This window comes from Gadus chalcogrammus, chromosome 9, assembly GCF_026213295.1.
Source record: "Gadus chalcogrammus isolate NIFS_2021 chromosome 9, NIFS_Gcha_1.0, whole genome shotgun sequence".
NCBI classification, from domain to species: domain Eukaryota; kingdom Metazoa; phylum Chordata; class Actinopteri; order Gadiformes; family Gadidae; genus Gadus; species Gadus chalcogrammus.
The window spans coordinates 16095667-16120715 of NC_079420.1; the positions used below are offsets into that span (position 1 = coordinate 16095667).

Here is a 25049-nt window from a genome sequence, read left to right on the forward strand (position 1 = left end):
GAATTGATTTTGTGTTTGCCTTGACAGCTTGACAGTTTGACAGTGTCCTTGAACACTGGTAAGTATTTGTGATTCTTACTTTATACAGTTGGAAAACAAACTGGTGGTGAGAAATAGCATTGAGAAATAACGTTGAGAAATAGAGACAGAGCATACTTAAGTGGAAAACAGAGAAGAAGACCATTCTTTAAATTCCATATGAATAAAATAGTATGTACTCTAGCACTACGAATTCTCCTCATACCTCATTGGAATAAAGTAAGTATGAGAACAGAAGTAATTAAATAATTCGTATTCAAAGCACTTCCAATGAACTTGGGCTAAAAATATTCAGAAAGATAGCAATGTTCTAGTCTTCTTATATGTCATGAGAATAGAATCCAACTGGAAGCTCTACATTGCTGTATTTTATTTTTTGAGTTATCCCAAGAATCCACCACGATGAAATGCCGCTTTTGCCAAATCCCCAGATTCTATACCATGAATCGTTCAGAGTGTATTGAATTACTCTATACATCTCCAAGTAAGAGGATTTCAAATAGTTCAGACAAATAACAGAATAATGTCAACCAGTGTGTTACTCCCAAGGACAATGATAATGAATGTGCTCCAAACTAATGTAAGATCTTCATTGAATGTGAGTCCGACATAGGCTGCTTATTGATCAACACCAATGGATTTCACGTTGAACGCAATGAAAAGTGAAAGTGGCTGCACACAATGGGCAAAAGGAAAAGGATGTAAGTAGCAGTGTCCTAATAAAACACTGTATTTTGCGTGGTTCGCTTTCAAATCTCATTTCCCCAGAGAAAATAATCATTTGTTTGGGCTTGGATTGGCCGACAACAGGCCGACTCACACGTTAGGTAAACAACAATTAGGCGGCTGGACAGCAAGTCAGTCCGTCTATCTGTCTGTCAGTTAGTCAAGAGAGAGGGAGAGACAGGGGCCTGGAGCCTTAATATTGGACATCTAATGTTTTATTTATGCCCTCGCAAGTCAACTGTATCCCCAGGCTTCTCTTGGGTTAAGAGGAACGTTACACGCACACGCCCTTGCATGGACGGTTGTTTGAGTGTGTGTGTGTGTGTGTGTGTGTGTGTGTGTGTGTGTGTGTGTGTGTGTGTGTGTGTGTGTGTGTGTGTGTGTGTGCGTGTGTCATTGTGTGCATGCGATTGACTAAACATGGGATGAAAGACAGAGATGAAAGCAGGCGCCTGGAGGCTGTCTGTACTCGGAGATCTGTTGGATCAGCCTCTGAAGTGACTCTAGCACTTAGCTAAGGTAAAGGCACCATAGGTGGCCAGGAATCAGACATGGGCAACTGTGTGTGTGTGTGTGTGTGTGTGTGTGTGTGTGTGTGTGTGTGTGTGTGTGTGTGTGTGTGTGTGTGTGTGTGTGTGTGTGTGTGTGTGTGTGTGTGTGTGTGTGTGTGTGTGCATGCATTCCTGTGCATAAACAAACTGTAGGTTATTAAAGTATGCAATGTGTGTGCGCACGTGCGGAAATGTGTTTTTCAGACTCATGAAAGTGGACACAGCAACTAATTAGGCATCACACACACACGCGCACACCAGTTGTGATGATGAGACTTGTGAAAGCAGAACACGCCTCCAGCCCTCCCATTGGCTGTGTAGTGACTAGGGGCGTGCCCCCTTTGCTCATAGTTGCATGCGGAGCGGGATGGTTCCACGCGCAGCATCCACTTACTTGCTTGTCAAGCATTTGAGAACTCGCTGTTTCGTGAATGGAGGGCTTCACTCCCAGTGATACGAATGACCTCTTTCCGTCCGACAGGGATGCTGCAACAAGTTCGAGATTGTGACTTAGGCTGGCCATGAAAGGAGTATCTCACTGTACTTAATTCTAAAACCCCGGAGCATACAGCTTGCTTATACCTACTCATCTGGAAAACGAATGGATGCGATTCAGCGATGCTGTGCTCACGGAGAACCAAAACTTTGGTGTCCACATGCGTGATACTGAGCGGGATGACCAACATAGTGTGCTTGCTGTACGTCGGCTGGATTACTAACTACGTGGCTAACGTAAGTCCGAAAGTTGCGGAAAACAGCGAGTTGGAGAGAAAGTTAGAGGACGAAAGCAGGGGGGAAACTCTGAAGATCATCGAGAGACTGGACAAGCTCGAGAGCGTCGTGAACGAACACATCAAAGGTAAGCAAAACCGCTCTCCCGCTATTGGAGCTATATCTGAGGCGAAGGACGTTTAGTCCATAATTTTTATTCATAGCATATTACTGGTGTATACAGGACCAACTTAAATAATCGATTTACATCACGTCAACACCCGTCCAGAGGCTATACCAACAGATATTTACCTACGTTGCATTCGAATTTATGTCTGCGCAACTTGGAAAGCACTTTGAATGAACACATTGAGTCAAACACATGGGTCGTCATTCAATCTTTCCTTTGCAAATATAAGACAAATCGAGACAGTGAAAAGCAGACAGACTGCTAGAAATGCTGAACTTGTTTACCAACTTGTTTAACATCTCGTTGTAGGCTTGCTCCATATAATTCGGTTTCCCTGGAATCAATGCTGATTGCTTAGACTTTAATGCTTTCAACTGTCTAAGACGTTACTTCTTCATTTTTCATAGGCTGATGCATCAGTTTTTTTTTAGATATATATCTGATGTTCTCCAGTAAAAGATCAGGACCTTTTCTAATTTAATAACTCTATTCACCCTTTTTTATTTTTCATATCCCGTTTTTATCTTATGTAGCCTACTCTATGATGTCAGGTCAATAATTGACTAGTCTCAAAACGAACAGATCAAATTGCCGTGGGGCCTATAGGGCCAACTCCGGCAACTTGAACTCGGCACAGTGAGTTTGTAGGTCCGAGTTAAATGTGAAACATTCATTGTAACCTCGTACCTCGTAAGCAACGGAACGGCTGATGCAGCACTGAATGACGAATTGCAGTCGTTTGTTCTTCTTAACTGCGAAAATATGCCTTCCATTTCGTTCTATAGTGCCCAAGTAGCAGATTCAACAGATAGTTGACAGAGGCCTCCATCTGTTGTTGTGCCTACCTCTGCATAATTATCGTATTTATCCCGTCGCTTATTAGATAAACGCTTGTGATTGGTCGGTCTACCTCGCACCGAGCAGAAATATTTTTGTCCGAGAGGGGAGCCAGTCCTTATCTGCAGAGCAGAAGAAACATGAGCTTGCGGGATTCGTCTGGGTCCCAGGCTACCTGAGCATGGTACCGTCTGTGATCTGCATCGGCCAACATAAGAGGTTTGCGATGTGCCCCACCTCTTCAATCTCCTCCTATCGTCCTCATCCGCCTTCCCCACTTGATGTGGGTCTGAGCAGTAAAACTGGTCATTTTTGCCTCTCCATCTGACTAATGAAATAACAAATTCAAAGTGAGGGAGTTTCTTGGTTGTGGGGAAATGAAACACCTGCGGATGCATGTTTTGATGAAATATGGTATGATTTATTATTCCAGCAACCTCCATGGATTTCCTCCAGATTATACCATGAATGAAAATTTTCTTGCTGACTGTAAAATGTGTGTGTTGACATGACAGCAATTTCACTCACTTCTGGGGTTCACATGCCATGTATGAATACTCTGTTCCTGGCACTGGCCGGCCTCAAGGTCTGAATGTGGAATTTTCTAGCATTGCCTGCAAATCTTACCTGTTCTTTGGCAATGTTCTGTGTTCTGTGTGCAGGCCTAGGGTTTATGTGTGTAGGCTGGCTGTACGGTAGCCTAGCCTAGCTGGGTAATCTCTGTTTCTGCTTGCTTCACCGATAAGAAGATTTCATTTTTATGGAGCCTAGCAGATTACGTGGAGATGTGCCGCCAATGCGGAATTACACGGTTCCTTTCTCCAAATGTGCTATTTGAAGCCTTGTGATTGCAGATACTTTAAAAACCATACCAACCAGTGTAATTCACACTTTTTTGCCATTATTATCATTATCTATTATTTATTATGAAGCTTCATTGCTAATCAAGTGGGACACGTTTAGTTACGTTTTGAATGTTTCCAGAATTACTTTTACTCCTAGTAGTTAAAACTAGCGTATCAGGTTGCCATTCTCATGCAAATGCCACCATATTCCCCCCCTGCCTTTCCCTCTGCCAGAAATGTTCTTTCTGTGCGATTCGTTTTGAAAGTCCCTGATTTATAAAGAAAAGTAAGTGCATCTCATAACAGGTGTAGGCTGAAACCTGGGATAACGATTGGCCCAGCCTGCTCGGCCCTTCTGTATAACTCCAGAGCTTACAGCTAGTGGGTTCATGCAGACCTAGGGGTGCTTGCTTGGCCGCAGTCCTCCACATGTACTGACTGGTCCACAGAGGTCGTTTCAGATTACATTACCTGCCATATGATTTGTTCACATGTGTTTGCTCAGTGATACAAAGGGACTGAAATCCAGACTTGCATGACCAGGTTGGCTTTGAGAGAATTTGAGCCGCCTGATTTGGAAAATTGGCATGTGAAGAGCAAATTATGGATTCTGGCATAAAAATCGAGTAGGGTTTATTTTTTAAATGTGTGGCTATGTATAATGGCTACTGCTTAGTAAGTGCTAATATGTTGAGATGAGTAATGGCATCGAAAGACTCATAGTGCTGGTGACATTCTCTGACCTTTTTTAAAACGTATATGAAATGTTAAATGTTACCACAACCGCCGATTGCCATTTCGGTTGCAAAAGCTTCTTAACTATGTGTAAATCTCCTTTTTGATTCAGACCCTTCGGTCATTAAGGTTATTAATAGTAAGCGTGGATCCCATTATGTATTTTTTTAATTCTTTGTTTACATATTTTTTTGATGGACGTTAATATGCATTCATTGTGCGTATGTTGCAAACCAACAAGGGTGTTTAGACAGCAGAGAAGTGGACTTGAGTATACGACGTCATGCTTTAGTCACACTCAGACAATAGAGCTGTCCACCTAATTATTTAAAATAATGTAATTGTATTCAAATTTGTACTGCTCAAATTTTTGCCTATTATTAATATTTACTATTTAGCTAAACACTAACAGTGTGTTATGCACACACGTACGTTGGAAATCGCACAGTTTTCAGCAACAATCCAAAACCATCCAGTCAAATCCTTTAAACATTTATTCTATAAATACATTTATCCAAAGCTTAGTAACTACAACAGAGGTAGAGGACAGAGAACAGCATAGCTGTTTGTTTCTCTGTCTGCACATATTGGTTTGTTTGTCGTTTCACTGAATGTTAATTCAGGTTAAATCTGTCGTGGTTGTGTATTATCCATACAGTCAATGGTATGCCATTATAGCTCCTTTTCTTAACTCTCACTGTTTCTTGTTATTTAAGGTTCAGATACATATTGTGAGTTTATACTTATACCATGACGCAAAGTAATACGGAGGTAATGTATGAAAGTTTTATTCACGTTACATTTAATCACGCAATGTAATTTCCTTGAAATGAATAAGCCTAACGTTAGTTAAATTGATCATTCAAAGTAGCGTTGAGCTGCTGAGTTTAGATGAGTTGTAGATAGGTCTGCAGGATATTGCAATATTTTATCTTTCTGCGATACATATTGCGATAAGAAGAAATAATAATTAATCGTTATATAATGATTTGGGAATATAAATCCGTTGGGACCCCGTTTGTATGGCGCAACACTGGCAAAGGTACCCAAAATAGTTTGGTGCTTTGGCTTTCCATGTAATTTATACCCATCTTTAGCATTCACAGTCTTTAGAACTACTGAAAAGTTTGTCACATGATTTGAGCTCTACACATGATCCAAGTTTTAGAGGTTGTGTCCTCTTGTTTCCTAGCTTCGGGAGCCATTTATGCATGCCTATTAACTTAGTATTTTCCGCCTGAGATCACTGAAAAAAATTCATTGGGTTTTCTATTCCAGGGTACATAAGCCTGGAGGAAACAATAACAGCTTTATGGGGGCTGGAAAAGCTTTCTAACTAGTACTGTGATTGACTAATGAGAAATTAGCTGTGCGAGATGACTTGGTGCCGACTTGCTGACTCCCTTTCAAACCAGGAGTATTCGCCTAACGACACAATTAAATTCAATAGCTTTCCCCTGTTTTGCAACAACAACAATATGACGGCCAGTTGTTTTGTGTAAAGGCTGATGTTCTGCTGCCAGGCCAGGGTTTTATAAAGTAAAAGGAAACTCTCCAAAATTTGACTCCCTGCAAGTAATTGCTTGAATTACTCATTGCAGTGATTTCCTTTATTTTGGCCGCAAAGCACCACAACTTGACGCAAACAGTTTATGTTCAGTGGGGCTTGGCCAATACAGCGCTGTCTCAGCTCGGTGGAGGCGGATGCCCTGCTGTGCACAGTTGCATAGAACGGAGATTTGGGGGAGAAAATGGAGCACGGAGAGTGGGTAGGAGAGCATAAGTGTTGCACGGCGGAAGTATGGGTTGTTATATTTATACCTTTTTTTGCTATAGTGCATATTTTTTTCATATATTGTGTTTGTAAAGCTTTTATTATCTTCAGGTTTTCTTGTGTGTTTTATTGGGTAGACAAAGTTTATTTTCGTGTATGGTTTTACTTGCATGTTGTTTTTATTGGAATTGGGTATGTGACTGCATGATCGATGGTCACCTCTTTTGACCAATGAGAAGGAGAAAGGCGGGGATCTGGGACATGGCGATAGAAGGGACGGCGCAGAGAGAACGGGGAAAGTTAAAGGCCTACGTGCAGGTTAACCGGAAGTTTTGATTAATGGGTACATAAGGCACTCAGAATATGTGTATAAAATGTCTCCAAAATAGTGTTAAAGTCCAGTTTTTGGTTTTTGGCAGTAACGGGTGTTTTCTAACGCCATTCGGCGATGACGTCATGTTGGGGAGACGTGGCGGAAGGTAGCCTCAGCCTAGTACTAGAACTATTATATGGCGTCTAAGAGGTGGCAAGAACCACAAATAACATGTATGATGGCCCACGGCACAGCCGTATAATTTCAAACCTGTCAGACGTGAGAGGGCGAATGAGGAATTGCCGAGAACTGATGGCGGTCAAAGCCAATTAAATGCATGGTCAAAGGAGAATGAGTGGAGAATTGCTATCATTTAGCAATGCAGCAATGAGCGCTGGAGCTAGTCAATGAACAGCAGTGCACAGAATAACAACACTTTTATTTATTTTTACTGTCAGTGAATTGCACCGAGTGAAAGTCAACTTTTCTTTATATCTAGTGACAGCGATTATGTCGTTCAGATAAGTACAGGTAAACTTAGTCAGAAAATCTAGAAACAGAAGGCATAATGATAGCTATGGGCTAACTTAGCCTATCGGACACGCAATCAGTGCACTTGCAAATTAGTGCCTGCAAGTATAACCGATCGACGTGGTGTGACATTATTTAACCATCAATCTACCGCAAATACGACCAGACAGATGTACATTGAACGCATACACAAAGCACATCGTCCAACCCGGCGGATGCTGACAGACAGCCCACAACAAGCCAAACATCACCACGGTGGGTGTGCTCTCTCTGTCACTCTTGCATGCCCGTACACAATCACTCCAACTTATCCAACTCCAAGGCTAGGCTGCTTCAATAAGACCACAACTAACCACAAGGCCTTCATAACCATGCAGTATGCCGAAGCTTGAAATGACACAGCACAAGTCGCACACACTCATCTTATGCAAAACAATCCGTTTTATCATCAACATTCAGTCACTGCAAAGATTTAAAGACTATCCTCTTACCATAAGTTAGAATGGACCCAAAGTATGTGATTGATACAGTCTGGTTTAGCTTCGTAGCCAAAGGCGAAGTGAATAGTGGGGAACAGCCCCCTCGGCCTTCGGTCTCGGGGGCTGTTCCCCACTATTCACTTCGCCTTTGGCGAATAATTGTTAATTAAATGTTTTAGTATATACTACACGTGAACACTCCAAAAATAAACAAGATAACACTTTTTGCCGGGATTTATTTGTTTTTATTAGCGGTTTATTTGTTTTTAGCAGACATTTTGCGATGAGAGCAATATCGAGTTTGAGATGTCAATCATCATGGGATATTGCCCAATATCCCGAGATAGTGAACCAATCAAATTGCGCCATTTTAGGAGGTTCACGTGTAGCATATACTAACTATATATATGTTATCTATGTATCTGTATAATCTGCTGAACACTCTCCTACTAGTCTCTACTCTCTAGGGTCTCAATGCGGCTTTGGTCCGTGTCTCCCCAACGTGACGTCATGCAATGCATTCTGGGGGAAATGAGAATCAATAGCAAACCACTAAAATAGTTCCTACATTTTCATATTAAGGTCGAAGGTCGCGGAAGTGTGAGAGGTGGGAAAGTGTAGCTTCTGTACACGGACACACGGACTGTCTGACAGGGAAGTGCATCAGCGAGGATGCCAGCACATGGCAGACTAGTGGATATCACTATAGAATATGGACTTTAAGGGGACTTTGGGAATTGATTTTAGATACATTTTTAAGCTTTTATAAACATTTTAATCTCCAGATTGTCAGGTTGATAAACTCTTTAAACATACCTGTGTTGTTTGGCTTCCTCTTGGTTCACTGTGTTGATTTCCACCTGATTGAAATGAAACCTCTAGGTTTTCAATCCCCTTACATAAGCATGCATCATTTATAGCTTAACACCCAACAACAGATTGGGTATTCCACACTGGCAAGGGTTCAGCAGAAGGCTTAGGTTCTGCTAGCCTACTGGCAAATTACACAGGTGCAGACTGATCAATATATAAATTATACAACTTTTTGTCTCATGGACTAGACTGTTATTGATTTTTTTCATCGGGGGGGTGGCAGTTATAGTGTTCTTTGGTGTTTTTTCAATCTGCCCACTCATACTTTCATTTTTTTAAACTTATTTTCACAGATTGTTTTACAAATAGTACACAATTGCTCTGCCTGACTCATATTTCTATACAAGTAGTTCTAGGCTTGGATTTTGGATTTTTTGGGAATAGGTTTTTCATATCAATTCAGTATTATTCAAATACTTCCTACTTTTTTAATGCTTATTCATGTTTGCAAACAGCAGGTTGAAGGTTTGGTTACTTTTCGTCCGAATACCCTATAGCTATTATTGAGTTATTCAAAAATGATATATGTAAGGGCACAAATAGCGCTGCATTTTCATAAGAAAAGTTGCCCAATCTTCAAACCACCCATTTGTTTTGTGATAATTAAAAGCAGGCCTAAATTGATACTATGTAAGCCGTGTCTATTCATAAACTTTAAGCCTTCATTCTCTGATGTAAGTGATTCAGACTCGGACCGATGAGTGGATTATAACACAAGTTAATGAATTTAACCGCTTCTGAAATTTGAAGGAAAAGATTATTGGTTTATTAAAAAATGTGAATTGGCTTCGATTTAGGCAGGGAAAGATATACACACTATGACATGCATTTTTGCACCTAAGGAATATTAAAATCCTGAAATTATTTATTTGGGCCAGCCCTACAATGCATTGTAGCAGATGACATGGGCATCAAAGTAGAGGAATGTACAAATGTGCCCATTTCCCTTCAAAGTCTGTCCCCAGAGGTGTTGGCCCATAGGGATGTGGAGGGACTGAAGCCAATGTTCAGAGATGTGCTGCTAGCCACAGGGGTCATTCGGAAAGAGTCAGTGAGCGGGAGCGTGTCAGCAAGAAGATGCTTCTGAACACTTTCACAGCCACAATGTACACAGTCATTTAGATCATCACCGCGATTGTGTTGCACCGTCCATTGCCCACATGCAGTAGCCACGCAGCTCTACACAGCCAGGCATTTGAGAGTCATGTAGGATGTGCTCACAGGCGCGGGAAATGGGTGAGTTGTGTGTATCCGTGGTATCCAAACCAGCTTTCATGCATGCATGCATTCATACATGTGTGTCATTGGTAAAGGGGTAGTGTTAAAGATTAATTTAATTTGAGTTCAATGCACAGCTTAACAATAATTACAATAGGCATGGCAGATACTTATTTTATAAGGGCTTGGATCTATTTTCATTCTCTGGTTAGGAAACTGTTACATAATAGTAGGATATGAAACACAAAAAGTTAGTAAGGCTGCTTTGATCTGAAATGTATTTAGCCTCAGGCGTCACTATCAGTTGCTCTGCAGGTGGTCAGCACAACACGCGCACACACACACACACACACACACACACACACACACACACACACACACACACACACACACACACACACACACACACACACACACACACACACACACACACACACACACACACACACACACACACACACACACACACACACACACACCTCGTTCCCAGTATGTGTGTGGTTTCTGTGAGGCTTTAATTTTTTTGTTCCAAGAGATTAAAACCTCTAAGCTGGGATCTTCATGGACAGCTTGGGAAATAGGGAGAGTTGTTTTCGGGCACACTGCGGGACCTTTAAATGAGAACTGGTGAAGATTACAAATGTACTTTCATGGACAATCTTGTTCCAGCAGATTCTTATCAAAATGCTTGTCATGTCTTTTGATCAATAATTATCCAGATGTAATATTTTCTTGAAAAGAGGAGTTCAATATTTCCTCTTGAACATATGCATTAATGGCTGTATATATATTGTTCTCCTGTGTCTTTTTACAAAGACTGTATTTATTTTAAAGACGCAATGTGTATGATTTAGCCCCTCCCTGTTAGTAAGGGTAAGACTTTCAGAATGTTCTGTCCAACTAACTGGCTGTGCAACTCTTCCCCCTCCTATGAAACCTCCCATACTGAAGTGGAACTGAGCCACACTGAATAGTATTGTTTATGTCTTGGTGTCGTCTTCAATATTGTGTCCCTCTCTACCACGCAGAAAGTGGTGCTGCTGGAGTGATTGATTAGTTGTGATGCTGGGCTTTCGGCAAAGGTGGAACCGACTGGAAATGAGATGAGCTAGTATTGGCCCGTTGGGGCGGGGGCTCTGAAGGGGTGGATGCATCTGTCACTCTCTGCTGCCGTCACCCCCTGAATCAGTGTTCTGTCTCTATGACAACGAGGTGTAGTGGTGTTGCTTTACTCCGACAAATGGCCTTCAGCATGATTTAAAGTGTGTTGGATATCTCTCACATGGGACAAGGTATCATCAGAAAGAGTTATTGTGTCATGGTCAGTTTCCTGAGTAACTGTAATTATTTGAAGACACAAGGGAGGCAGGCAACCAATAAGCATGTGTGTAACCCTAACCCTCATTATCGATCAATCTTTATTTAGTCCCTAAAAGGTCATAAATAACGGCAAATGCTAATCCCAAAGCACCAGAATATTAAGAAATGTTTTAAATTATCTTGCCTTGAAAAAGTACTGGTATTATTCATTAGATTTTTGCAATTTTTTTTTTTTCATAAACTAATCATCTCAGTCGGTAACGATTACAGAAACATAAAAGACAGAATGGGCCCTGTCATTCACTATTGGGACAATCTACTAGGGATGCGATAGGGTTAGTCAGAGGACGCTCTAATGTTTGATTCTGAAAGGGTTCTTATGTGCAATTTTGATACTCACCCTCACACTCTGTGCAATGTGAAGTTGTTGCGATGGCCCTCGTGCAGCTCTTGAGCACTGTTTCAAACCTAAGTCCTACAATTTAACTCTTTGGTCTTGCACTCCACACCTCCTTATGATTGCCTTGTCAATCTTGATCCAATATGAGGTGTGTGTGTGTTGAAAGGGAAGGGCCAAACTTTTTCCTGAAAGTTCCCCGCGTCTTACTAGTAGATAACATCATCTTTTAACGTCTTTGTTAAATGCGACTGCATCACCTTCTCTCTCATGATGGTCAGCATGTCGCAGATTTCACCGTCTCTCCAGTTAGAACTACTCATGTTGATATCGCTGCGTTGTCTCTGTTGTAGAGACAACGCAGCGACACCTCTACCCACTAACCCTTGAACCACGAGCCGTCTAATCGCATTTACATGAAAATTAAACCCCCAATATGTGTAGGGTCTGAGAGGGTAAATTGGGGAGCGAAATCAAGCTGGTATATTACCTCGGTCAGTGTAAACGCGCGGACCATGCTGGGAAAAAGGCGGGCATAAGACGGGCATATTTGGCAGTGTTAAAACGTTTATAGATTGAACTTGATTGTTTTGACTGTTGTGGCACACTCTTGTTACTGATTGTACAAGTGCTGCATTTGCCCCCAGGAGTGTGTGTGGTTGTGAGTATGGGTGAAAATGTAGAAAACTAGGACTCTGGAACATTCAAGGTCATCTGTTTGCCAAACTTAGTTAATTCATAGCATTTATATCGTGAACATGCTCTGACTCATGTGGGAAATTAAATCCAACTGAACCACAGCGACGGAATGCCAGTAGCTGAGGGTGAATGTGGCAAAACACACAGCATGAGTCATTCACCTTACAATACCACCTCCCTCGCCACAGCAGATCTTGAAACCCATTGCAAATCTTCCAGGAATGGATTTTAAAATAATTCAAATCCCCATCAAATTGGATGGGTAAGCCCTCTATTCAATTTGTTTGTCTTGATACCAAAATAAAAGGAAATGAGGGCCTTGAGATTATCTTTTGGAAGCTTGTTTTGTTGTTGTGGAAATCATGTTCTCTAACAGATTAACAGATTAAACACACAATTCTCTACATTTCCATCTACCAGAAATCATGGATAGCCAGTATGTGAGAGAGAGTGTGAACAATTAAGAAGGGAAATGCAGCATATGAATTAGGGAACATCCAATATGGCTTTTGGATACGATATTTTATTGACTTGGACTGCGACTGCAGATATTCTGCGCCAATATGCATATTGTTTCAAACAAAACAATTTATGCCAAATACAAAAATAAAGTTGCTTCAAGGATAAATAACTGCCTTTGAATTGAAGATCTAAGAGAAAGAAAAGTGGCGAGACACAAGTATCATTTGACTTTACTTCTAGACCATGGATGTATTATAAGAAGGTGAAGACATAATTAAAAGTTGTGTGAGTTTAATTAAATGCATTCTTATGATTGGAATTAAATACATTTGAACAAGCCCTAACGTTTCTTAAAGCATTGCACAGCGTGGACTAGCGAGAACGAATATGACAGAGCACTCTGTACTAGGTTTACAAAGGTTTACAAAGGAAAACCTTGTACCTTTGATTATAGCGAGGGTTTTTCCGTTCATACGTAGGCTATTCGATAATCACATAAGAATATAACTAGAATCAGTTTTGGGTGATATTGTTTAACTAATGCAAGGTTCAAGGTACCAATCTGTTAAGTTATTGAATATTAACTAACTTATGTTAGTTAATATGGCTACATTCACTGATCAATTATTAACGGCTGATGTGGATGTATTTTGGACAGAGTGGGCTGAACAGGGTAATTAATAATTAATCGATTTCCCTACAGCCTCAATTATTAGCTTCCTTTATGTTGAACGCTTACCAACCTACAGAAATATAATGAAAAATATAGTTTTTGATTATGGTATGTTTGGCAGACATGAAAACTACCCTAACCTCACATTGAGGAGAAGACAAAGTGAGGAGAGAAGATAACATTCCAGCAGTGCAGTGCAGCAGTTTAATTCATACAAGCTATAGGGGACACACATTACTCGTAATATCGGAGGTGGATGACGTTCACCGGCCAATATCCAATATTGAATAAACCTCCAATATCGTGCTGATATACCAGATATCTGATAAATCAAACAAACCCTAGAATGTGAACAATATGAAACAGGAAAGGAGGAGAGAAAGAGAGAGGTTGGATTGTGTCTCCAGGTGATGGGGCTCATTGGAGCAGGGGGGTGGGGGGGGGGTCCATGATTGATGAAAGAGATAAAGGGAAGAGGATGAAGGGCAGAGATGGCAACAAATGGCAAAGAAAACCACAGGGAGGTAAAAAGGATTTTCATTGGGGCCACAACGTTTCCCCTTGACTCCCTTTCATAATCAGGTATTGTACTTTCCTCTAGGATCTGAAGAAAAGATTACAAAACAATATGCTTCTCTCTCGCTCACACGCACACACTCTATGCAAACAATGATGTTTATCTCCCATTTGTGTGTGTGTGTGTGTGTGTGTGTGTGTGTGTGTGTGTGTGTGTGTGTGTGTGTGTGTGTGTGTGTGTGTGTGTGTGTGTGTGTGTGTGTGTGTGTGTGTGTGTGTGTGTGTGTGTGTGTGTGTGTGTGTGTGTGTGTGTGTGTGTGTTGCTAATTCATGCCACCCACATACTTTGTGTGTGCGTAGATTATGTTGTGTTTACTGTTGCTAAAACAATGTGAGAATATAAACATTGTTAATTAGTATGCATAAATTAATTAATCACATCATAGGCATGATTCTTTTCCAATTATTTTACCTTGGCAACCTTGAAGATATAGTCAGCATGGTGCTGGTGTTATGCATGTACAGCAAGCTATCTCTCTCCCTCTCCGGTTTGGACTCCTCTCTGCGGAGTGGGGTGCGTTTTATTCAAGTTAGTGTCCGTTTGTAGCTGAACTCTGGTGCCGACTGCTGTGAGCCCTTCAGCTACCACTGCTGCTAGCGGTGTTGTAGCGATTTATGTCAAATCAATTACATCTTCCCTTGTGAGGGCATAAAACAAAACTATATTACAACTTGTAGTTGTTTTTTCCTCATTCATTGCTTAAAGCATTCTTATCTGCCGGGGTGAACTGCCTTCACTGCTCCTCAGGATAATTCAACAATGAATGTGATCATGCACCGAAGCAGTGGCAAATATATGAACTACGACCCCAACTTTGACCTCACAAACAGAGTGCATCACATAAGACATTCAGATACAAAGCGTTATAGTTGATGATTCATGAATCATCCTGCATAAAATCTGTGTCTATGACACCTTGACCCACATCACTAAACACTAGTTGGATTTACATAAAGGGAATGTAAATATTAATGCAGCTGGTCTACGTTGTGTAACCGCTGCAGATGATTCAACAGGCAGTGGCACGTCGCCTCTCCGTGGACCGACCAAAGCAAGCACTAATTACATCTCTTTGTCTCACTCCATTGCCTCCCTGTAGCCACGTGCGTCAGGTGAACATCATTGACATTGCACTCAGGGCAGCAACGTGAAATACTCCCCTGACTTCATTGCATCATTCCAAGTGTCTGTTGTCGACAAAGAACAGCCTGGCTGTCTGAGATCTGGAACAGGATCTTAATCAAAAGGTTATTATTTTGCGTGTTCCCTTGACGGTTGATAAAAGCTACCCGGCTCATTGTGGTCTGTCCCTCACAAGCCTAACTAAACCTAAACCTCACTTTAGCTTTAACTTGCCAACTGTTTTGTTTCAGCCTTGTGCATGACTCTGGTGCTGCTGTTGGCATACTGTTGGTTATTGCATAAAATGAAGCAATTCAAAGAAAAACAAAAAAGTCATTCCTAATGAAATCAATAAAATCATAATGGATAAAAAACCAACCCTTCTCCTACATCTATCTTGCACTTGTTGAATTTGGAATCCTGTTCCTACAGCACATTTTTTGCTCCTGCATTGGTTGCTTTCGTTGTTTGCAGCATCACTCGTAGGTTACATAGGGTAAACATGATTTTAACAGGCATTCATTCTAGAATCAATGCCCTTTTTGGCAACCTCATATGTAGTGCGCCTATTGCACGAATATACAGGACTTTTTTTTTTTGTCTCCTTTTGTCCAATTAAAAATATGGGAATAACGATCGCCACGTTCCGCAGTTCTTGTGATCTTGTGTACAGCGTTCTGGAAGACGTCTTGTGGTTCGCAGAGTAGCGTTGGGTACAGAGTCGATACTTTAAATTTTATCAACCAAATTATAAGAGAAATTGCAGTTTTACGTTCTTAACACAGTCAGTCCAATGCAGAGACAAAAGTGTGGTTGTTTTACACGCAGTTGTACTGCACAATGAAAAGCTGACCAGAAAAACACCTAGTCAAGCACAACATATAAATAAAAACAATGGAATGGACTGTCGTTGATGGGCCAGTGTGCTAACGTTAGCACACTGAAAGTGCCTGCTCAGCACTTTACTTTTTATACGAGGGTCAAATTAGATCCTGTATAAAATTATCATCTGATAAGAAACCTTCTAATGGACTTTTCCATATAGATTTTTACTTGCCCATTTTCCTTCAATAAGAGAGAGGGATCATGTTTCCCCACTAATATGATTTGTGTTGAGCCAAAATCCTGTAAAATTTCCATTTACAGTGGAATGTTATGGATATACTTGAGCAGACCTACAAAATGTAAAATGTAACAGGAACTAATCGCGAAGTCATATATCTTCACGTCTGTGGCTGGAAAGGGCTTCTCCTCTGGTTGTTCTTCCAGTTTTATTCGGCTGGGAGAGAATGGAGAAGGAGGGAGGTGATTGGGCTCTTGTGGTCCCTCAGTTTACCCCTCACAGGTTTATCTGTCCCAAAAAGCTGAGGTCACAACCAGACAGTCACCGTAACGTAAGCTTCAGATGCCAATAGAGAAAGAAGGAGAGTCAATATATGATGATGTGGCATAAGGGAGAGATGGAGGGAAAATATGAATAATGGGACACAGCAATGAAGAGCTGAGGAAGATAGTGTGGGGGGGCGGGGGGGGGATTGGAAGATGATTCACTCACCTGCGCTCATCCCCGAGAGGAAACGTGAGGGGGAGCGGAATTAGCACAAAGAACATTTGGAAAAAAGGCAGGCAAAAATGAATGGCCCTGCTTTTCTGCTTTAATCTCATTGAGTCACAATGGAACATGTTCAGCCGACAAAGCCACTCGGAGGTGCCTGCTTTACCTTCTCCCACTAGGATTTCTGCTCTGCAGCGTGCTTGCTGAATATATTGGGAGGATTTGTTAGACAGCATTGTACAGTGTCCCTTCGTGCCAACAATGCACCGCTGGGTATTTAAACTCAGCGGGAGATGAAATTGGACGAAGTAACTGTTATGATAATGAAATTAGTTCAAATTTAAAGACTATAGCTAGCTATGGTATATTTTAAGCACTGATGCATGATGCTTTAGTTTTAATGAGAGTCGAAAAGAGGAGATGGATCAATCAGCCCCCGAGTTCAAAAGCAGCAGTCTTGTAAGAGCGCAAATTAAATGGATCCATTCATGTGAGGGTCCTTAGAACACAGAATGGCTAAGAACCATCCTAACTCACATCATGGGTTTTTCCATCCACAACATGGATGTTTCGATTTTTGTGTCGAAGATATTTCCCGTTGTCGCACAATGTCTTTCGCCTTGTAACAGATGTTAGATACTGGTACTGATTCTTCCCTGGCAGCAAGGCCTCATCAACCATGCATATTATTCTGATTTAGAATTTGTGGAGGAGAATCAACATTGATTAATCTGAGTCACTACCAATAATTGCAGCTGCAAACGGGTCATTAGCAATCTATATATGTTTTTTATTTAAGCAACGTGGGCAGAGAAACACACCTGTCTTTCTATAAGTAAAGTATGCCGTTTCAACGGCCCTTTGATGTCAGCTTTGGTGTGCGTGTGGGGTTGTGTGTGTGTGTGTGTGTGCGTGTGTGTCCCCATCCACCCATCTTTGCATTTAATATTTTTGACTATAATCCTTATCCCGCTGCGGATAGGCAGCAATGAGGCTGCAATGACCTGGAAACTCTCGCTGTCTCTCTCTCGCCCTCTCTCTTTCTCTGTCACTCGTTCGCTACGTCTGCTCTCCGTCACTTGTCACTTTTCTCATTTGTGTCCTTCTCTCCCCTCCCTCCTCTCTCTGTCTCTCGCTGTTCATCCTGTTGCTGTCTCTTTTAATTCTCTTCTCCCATCACTCCCGTCTTTTACCGTCAGCCGGACCCAATCTCGGCCGACTGGCCCCAGGCACTAGGAACGCCTGCTACACGTTTCTATCATGGGGGAATCTCAGCCTTACGAGCATAGAAGTACATCTTTCCATGGCAGTCATGGTTTATTTACACTAATTAAATCCTCCACACACCATATTTTTCACTCCCTAACTCGATGTGAAGTGCTTCCAGCTTGCACAGGTCTTGCGGCCCCTTAAGTTCCCAGGCCAAGGAGTGAATCATTGATGTAGCTGTTGCCTGTTGTTTTTGAGCCTATCACTGGTCATTTTACCATTAGAATCAGAGGACAGCATTAGTTACATGCTTATGTGAGGCATAATTGACGTCCTAATATTGGCGTTGAAACAAAAAAGGTTGATCATTCCTTCAATTGCCAATATACAATCCGATCGAAAATTGGCACAAGCAAAAAATAGGTTTCTATCAATACGTTAAATATATTTATAACATAATACTGTAATACTGTATATATCCACATTCCAGCACACATTTCTTGACTTTGCTTCTTTATTGACCTGGCTTTTAGATAAACAAACAATCACGCAAGTATGTTGGGAGCAAGTAGAGGTGGAATAAATCAAGTGCATTTATGTGTTACTGGCCCCCAAGGTCAAGATAGGGGGATGGTGGGGATGCGTTGGTGTTCCTCTGTCCCATAAAGTCCAGAAATCCCCGGTCACTGTTGGGAAGTTTTATAGCCCTGTCCCTGATGGGAACGCTAAGAGCTAAAACACCATAAGGACTGCTGCAAACACACTCACACCTGGAAATACATACGCGCAAGCACACACACACACACACACACACACACACACACACACACACACACACACACACACACACACACACACACACACACACACACACACACACACACACAGCTTAATAGTGCTCTATGATTTTATAAACAAACATACTCAGTTTCTGTAAGCAAGCCCAATATGCCACCTGTCTCATTTGATCAAAGTGTATGTGTAGTTTGTTGTCGCTACCACCGAGAAACTGAAAAGGTAACATAAAAAGCAGAAAGCTGTTATTGTTGTTGTGGCTTTCATGCTATAACCATGAATATATTTATACAAAGCTATCTAGCTACTGTACCTTATGTAGTGAAATACTCAGATGACCCTAAAACTTGTTTCTGATTGAAACAGCTTCTAACCATCCCATAATTTCTTGGAGGTTGTTGACAGGGCCAATGGGTTAGCTCCTTCCCACATGGCTATTATTTATGGCAGAACATCTGCAGGTGGGCCAGGTGCCGACACATTTATTTTTGAAAGAAGTGTAGGTAGGGGTAGTGGGGGATGTGCTGAAGGGGGGTGGGGGGGGGGGGGGGGGCATCTGTGTATCCCAGCAACTTGAAATGCAACTTAATGGCCAGGTGCAGCTGCCACCTCCATTCCCATCCTCACGGCACTCCCTCTCTTCCTTTCATACACGGCAGTAAGGCTGTTTGATATGAAGATATACATCGGGGGACGAGAGAAAAATCAATAGATGCCTCTATTTTACTTTACGGCAGCATTTTACATCATTCTGACCTCGCTTTACTTTACTAAACATGCTTGACGAATACAGAGGAATAACAGGGAGGAGTGTGAAACAGAACAAACGTCCCCGCAAAAGTCAGAGAAGTCAAAAGATGTGACCTACGTTAAAGGGAATAGATGAAAAGGAAAGAGAAACTCAAACGAGTTTAAAATATTCATTATTGTGCGTATGTGTAGATCATTCTGTACAGCAATTGATTTTGATGATCACGTCCGAGAGAGGGTGATCAGTACGTTGTGTGTGTTTGTATTATTGTAATTCATGTACTTATTAACTTAACTGTCAATGCAAAACTGGAGATTTCTGAAACTTAAAACAAACTGACAGAAGACAATTCTGCTCAACATCACTTCGAAATAAAGAAGAAAAGGGGAAACTAGTCATTTGGTTATTTTGGTTAAAAAATTATCATAATTTACAGAAATGGTACAATAATTTGATATAGTTTGTTTGTTTCTCATTTTCTCCCTCTATCTAACCTGCACAATAATCCTCAATTCCTCCAACTCCAAATCCTTTCAACCTGAATCCACTTCTGTGGCGCTTGATGTCTGTACTAGCTGCTGGCAGTGGGCAGGTGTTGGATGGGGTCTCCGACCCTCTGTCTTCCCAGGCAGATTCCCTCCGCTGGGTCTACCTTACCCTCCCTGAGGGCCTCTCCTCTAATTGAAATTGTGGCCAAAAAGGTTAACTATCCATCCATCCACCACCATTTTCCGCTGGTGGCTACCACTTACACAGACATTTGGTTATAACATTTAAACTCTCCATATGAGAGAAAAAAACGGAAGTAAAACATGGTGAGGATAATGTATTTACAGTTTAAATTAGCAAATCGAACTGAATTGAATTTTGCCTTTTGAAAAATCTGAATGGATTATTTCAGATTATGTGTGTGTGAAGATGTGAATGGCATCTTCACTGTTTTAAACCACGTTTTAAAAGATGCACATATTCCTGTCTGGCTGTTAGCCATAATAGTCTGCAGCTGTGGCTCATAGGCTAAGTGAGCCACAGCCATTCTGGTGCTCCTTAAGAGGGCCAGAGTTTTAGGCTACGTTTACACGATGACGGTCTGAACAGAAGACGCAAAAGTGGCGTTGCGTCTTCACTTTTTATTCTGTGTTTAGACGAGCGTTTTCGGGAGGAAATCTGCGTGCATACGGTGACGCAAAAGTGTGTGAAATTCGATTGGGTATGCATGCCAGGCGGCTAGGTGGTGGTGTGATACACTATCACACAACACCGCCATGTCTGAGCGCATGCGTAGAATATTCCTTCTTCTCTTATCCGTGCCGCAAAAACCAAAAAGATCCTTCTCTGTTCAGTAATACTATCTGTAGATATCCTGTACATTTCGTGGAAATACTCCTGTATGCTTGTTAGAGCTGCCAGAGCAACTGGAAGGTCAGACGCATGGAAATAATCTGATAATAATGTTTGTTTATTTCCTTGTACTGGCACATGTATGTGACGTAAACGCGTACGCGACGTGAGCAGATCTGAGCAGTGTTTTGTGTCTTGACAATTTAGACGGAAACGCTACGGCGGAGCGTATTCAACTTTTCCACCCTGGAGGGTGGTTTCAGATTTATGCGTTTTCATGCCCCAAAAACGCCGTCACCGTCTAAACGAAAGGCACTTCCGATAAAATATTTTGTCGTTTTCACCCACAAGCGTCCTCGTGTAAACGGGGCCTTAGAATGGAGGGAGGCTTGAGTTGTGCAAGTGACTCGACGGTTGTGCTATGTGTTTTTAGTAAAAATAAGCTTTTTAACAACAACCATGTGCGTCGAGAAAACTATTTTACACAGTGTGGTTCATGGTTTGGGAAAAGTTATATATATAGTCCCTAGTATTCTTGACTTCAGTGCAAGTATTTCACTGGAGGCCAGTGAGTGAACCCTTGAAACCTTTTTATTGTTTCAAACCTGATACTATATCTTGTAGGATCTTAAACATAGTGTTCTGCTTCCTGTGGTCAATGTGACTCAACTCTCTTTTATTTGGCGAAAAAGGGTACGTACAATCCTATGGTTTTGTCTCTGCCAATTTGTCGGTGAAAGCTACGTTTGCGTACTTTCGGGGCACTGAAGAACCAATTCTGAGGCACCATGAGGTCACGATGATGGGACAACGGCAGCGAGAGGTTACACTTACTACCACTTCCTACCCAGAACTCTTAGCCCAAACGCCTTTGTTTAAGTCTCAGTGTTGGGATTTCAACTGAATCCTGGTGTTCACTTGACGTTAACAGTTGTCTACCTCATGTAGATAGTGGACTTCAAACACCATCCGATTTTTAAGGACCAAAATAAGGACAGACAGACGGAGAGACGAAGAGACAGACAGACCCTTACATCTGTGGGTGTACTTAGACTACACAATGAACAAATGAGGTGGGAGTAGACACTGCGCAGAAAGAAAAAATAAGACTAACAGAGGAAGAGAGGGAACCCAAACATCACAACAGATAACCGAGAGAGCGGTGAGGGACAGACTGATCACAGAGGAATAAAGACGGATGCAGTGAGGGGATACATCGCACAGGGCTGTGTTTTCTTTGCACTAATCAACATGTGCATGAGGGAAAGAGCCTGGACACTTGCTCTGGCCCTGCATCAGCACAAGATCCAAGATTCAAAGATTCAAAGGTTTTTATTTGTCACATATGTGACAGCCCTCTGGCACCTCCTGATTGCCTGGCTCCCAGGAGGTGATCAGTGTAATGGCTAACACCCATGCTGCCTGAGCTCCTCAGCTATACAAACTGTAGGAGTCAGCCACTTGGTCTCTCTCTCCCTTGAGTTGACGTATGGTCTTGTTAAGGTTAGCTTTGCGTTGCACGTACCACACTCATCCAAACACAGAACTTATTACTGAGTGATTACCGACTTGCATGCATCAGATGGAAAGGCATTGAGTATGTCTTTGAAGGTTTACATTACATACCTATTTATATTCACAATCTGGAACCTTTGCATCGACGTCGCCCCTTCCGCTGCTGTTGCTCTATTTGGTGCGACCCAAACCAATACTGGAATAGTACACGTTCGTATCTTGGGCTGTGGGGTTGTGTGTGACCTTTTCAGATCTCCACAGGAGCACTGTACGGTCATTGCGGTCATAAATCCCCTGGGTGTACGTTGTCATGTCAGTCATGTAAAGAAGTCCTTGGTTTGCAAAACGCCAGAGGCCCTTTGATTCATGCAAGATTAGATCTGTTCTCTGTCTGCCCTATCTCCATGTGAGTGCGTCATTTCTTTATGAGGGGCTATAGTTCCCTGCATGCCTTGGCCCTCCCTGCATCTTTTATCCCTTCCTGAGCTTCTCCTCTCTCTTCACTTGTCAATGCTTTCCTCTTTTATTACCTCCCCACTCACTTGGTCGACTGCCGTTGCCTTCTCCTTGTTCTCTCCCTTCTGCTCTCCCATTACTCCTCAGCCCTCCCTAATGTCTCCTCACGTCCTCTTCTCTTATCCTTTGTGTATATCTCCCTTGATCTCCTGCTTCCCCTCATCTTATGCATCTCTGCTTCTCTTACCTCCTCTCATCTCCTTTCCTCTCGTCCCCTTGCCTCCGGTCCCCCCTCTGTGTGGTCATTAGGACCGGGCCGTGCTGTCTGAGGGTGGGTCATAGGTGACAGATGGCCTGACCACTCGGGCCAATTAGATTAAACACAGTCCAGAAACAGCACAAGACACGCATGCCTACATGATGATGGATGAAAACTCAATATGGTCATTCGTTATTTGTCTTTTATGCTGTGGTTCCCGGCAGAAGAATGCCTGTGGTGCTGTTAGGAACCATCCCATGCATTTCTCCATAGCTCCACAGCTCTTCTGTGTATCGTGACATTTTGTCCTCTGTAAAGGGGGCACATTTAAGACAAGCCAAGCAGACGGGGAGCTACATATTGTTAAACAGTAGAAACCACAAGCTAACTGAGGTCTCTGGTTGAGGATGAGTAACGGGGAAGATTTAAAAATGTCACGCCAACCTTTCAACTGGAATTCATGTGGTGATATCCCACAGCCAAAGCTCAGCTCCTGATTGTTGTTGTTGATGCTGTTACTGTTGTTGTTTCTGTCAACACCTTAAAAAGGTTCATTGTGTATTCAAATGTTTTGATGTAAAATGCATTGCACAGTTTTGTAAGGCGGTTTTCTTTTCTGTTTTGTTGTTTCATCTGTAGTGTGCTTGTACACATTGTGTGTACTATGTGAACTTAGTAAGGGGTTCTTGGCATGGTCTTGCAACAGGCTCTCAGTAATGACTCATATCCAGAAACTCATTCGCGTAGACACCAAATTATTAATGAAGTGAGTCGCTATTTTGTAGCACGCGTCCATCAAATATATGTGCAACAAAACACCCTCTCCTGCCGACCGAAGGTGGTAGTGTGTTTTAGCAGTGCGCGACCCTCTGTTGCTCTGCCAGCAGCATTGGAGAATTTTCCAATTTGTGTCTAGGCCTCGCTCTCGCTCAGGTGACAGTCTCGCAGTCAGGTAAACAAATACAAATTCTATATAAAAACCAGAAGATATCCTTGTGTGTTTGTGTGGTGTGTGCCTTTTTGGGGTTGGATGGTGACCACTGTGTGTGTGCGTCTGTGTTTGGGGCCAAACATGTCGGTCTGATGCGTTCTGAACTTTGTGTTTGTTGGTGGGGGTTGAGGGGGCTGAGCCATGACAGCATTTGTATGCTCGCTTGAGTCATTTTTTCCCACTTGACTTAGTCCTTGGGTTGCTGTTTTCTGTGACTCATTTCTTTTGTGTCTTTGACCTTATTTGCATTTGCTCTATGAATGAGTTAGTTTTGTTACATTTATTGTTAATGGTAAGCTCTGAAAATGTATAGTGATTATTATAAATTATGTTTGAAATAAAGCTGTGTGTGTGTGTGTGTGTGTGTGTGTGTGTGTGTGTGTGTGTGTGTGTGTGTGTGTGTGTGTGTGTGTGTGTGTGTGTGTGTGTGTGTGTGTGTGTGTGTGTGTGTGTGTGTGTGTGAGATGCTTGCTGGACTGTAAGATCAAGTCAAGACGAATTTAGCCGTACGTGTTGTTTCAAACCCTGTTTCTCCCTTCTACTCCCATGCTGATTACACTGAGAAGTGCAGCACTAAACACTACAGACAAGAGGTTTTTCAATTAATTATCCGTCACAGCAGAACCCAAACCCAGATCATCTTCCTGCTACTGTTCCCTTTCTGTATAAAAACAAATTATTATATCCCCAGTGGACACGGCTTCTCCTCAGAGACGGTTGGCTCCTGTGTCTCACTGGCAGAACGGAATTAAATATTAATCCATCAGATATGTGTGTAGCCACCCTGATCACCCAGCTTCTGTTCCCTCCAAGTTTTCCTTTATCTCCCCCTCTTCTCTCAGCTTATTTATTACTTGTTGTCCTTGCGTTCTTGTTAGTTGTGTGTGAGTAGCATGCATCCTTGTCCCACTGTGTTTTTGTATGTGGCGTTATTGTTGCTTGGTTCAATGTGTGCGTGTGCATGCATGTGTGCCCCGTATTGGCCGTCCAGTCCCATCCTCTCACTGCTCTCTGTAATGCTGAGGTCATCGCCATCTCGGATCACCCTGGGTCTCCACATTATCTCAATGATTTAATATCACTGCACCCTAACTCCTCTGCTGTC

The 25049-nt window shown here is 42.1% G+C and overlaps 1 protein-coding gene across 1 annotated transcript in view; it reads left to right on the top strand.

The window, feature by feature from the left end:
• Positions 1-1691: 1691 nt before the first annotated feature.
• LOC130389435 (polypeptide N-acetylgalactosaminyltransferase 18-like) overlaps positions 1692-25049 on the top strand; it is a 75584-nt gene continuing 52226 nt past the window's right edge. Inside the window, exon 1 of the mRNA XM_056599218.1 lies at positions 1692-2175. Coding sequence (XP_056455193.1) covers positions 1935-2175 — 241 coding nt within the window. The 5' untranslated portion in view covers positions 1692-1934. The remainder of the gene's footprint in view (positions 2176-25049) is intronic.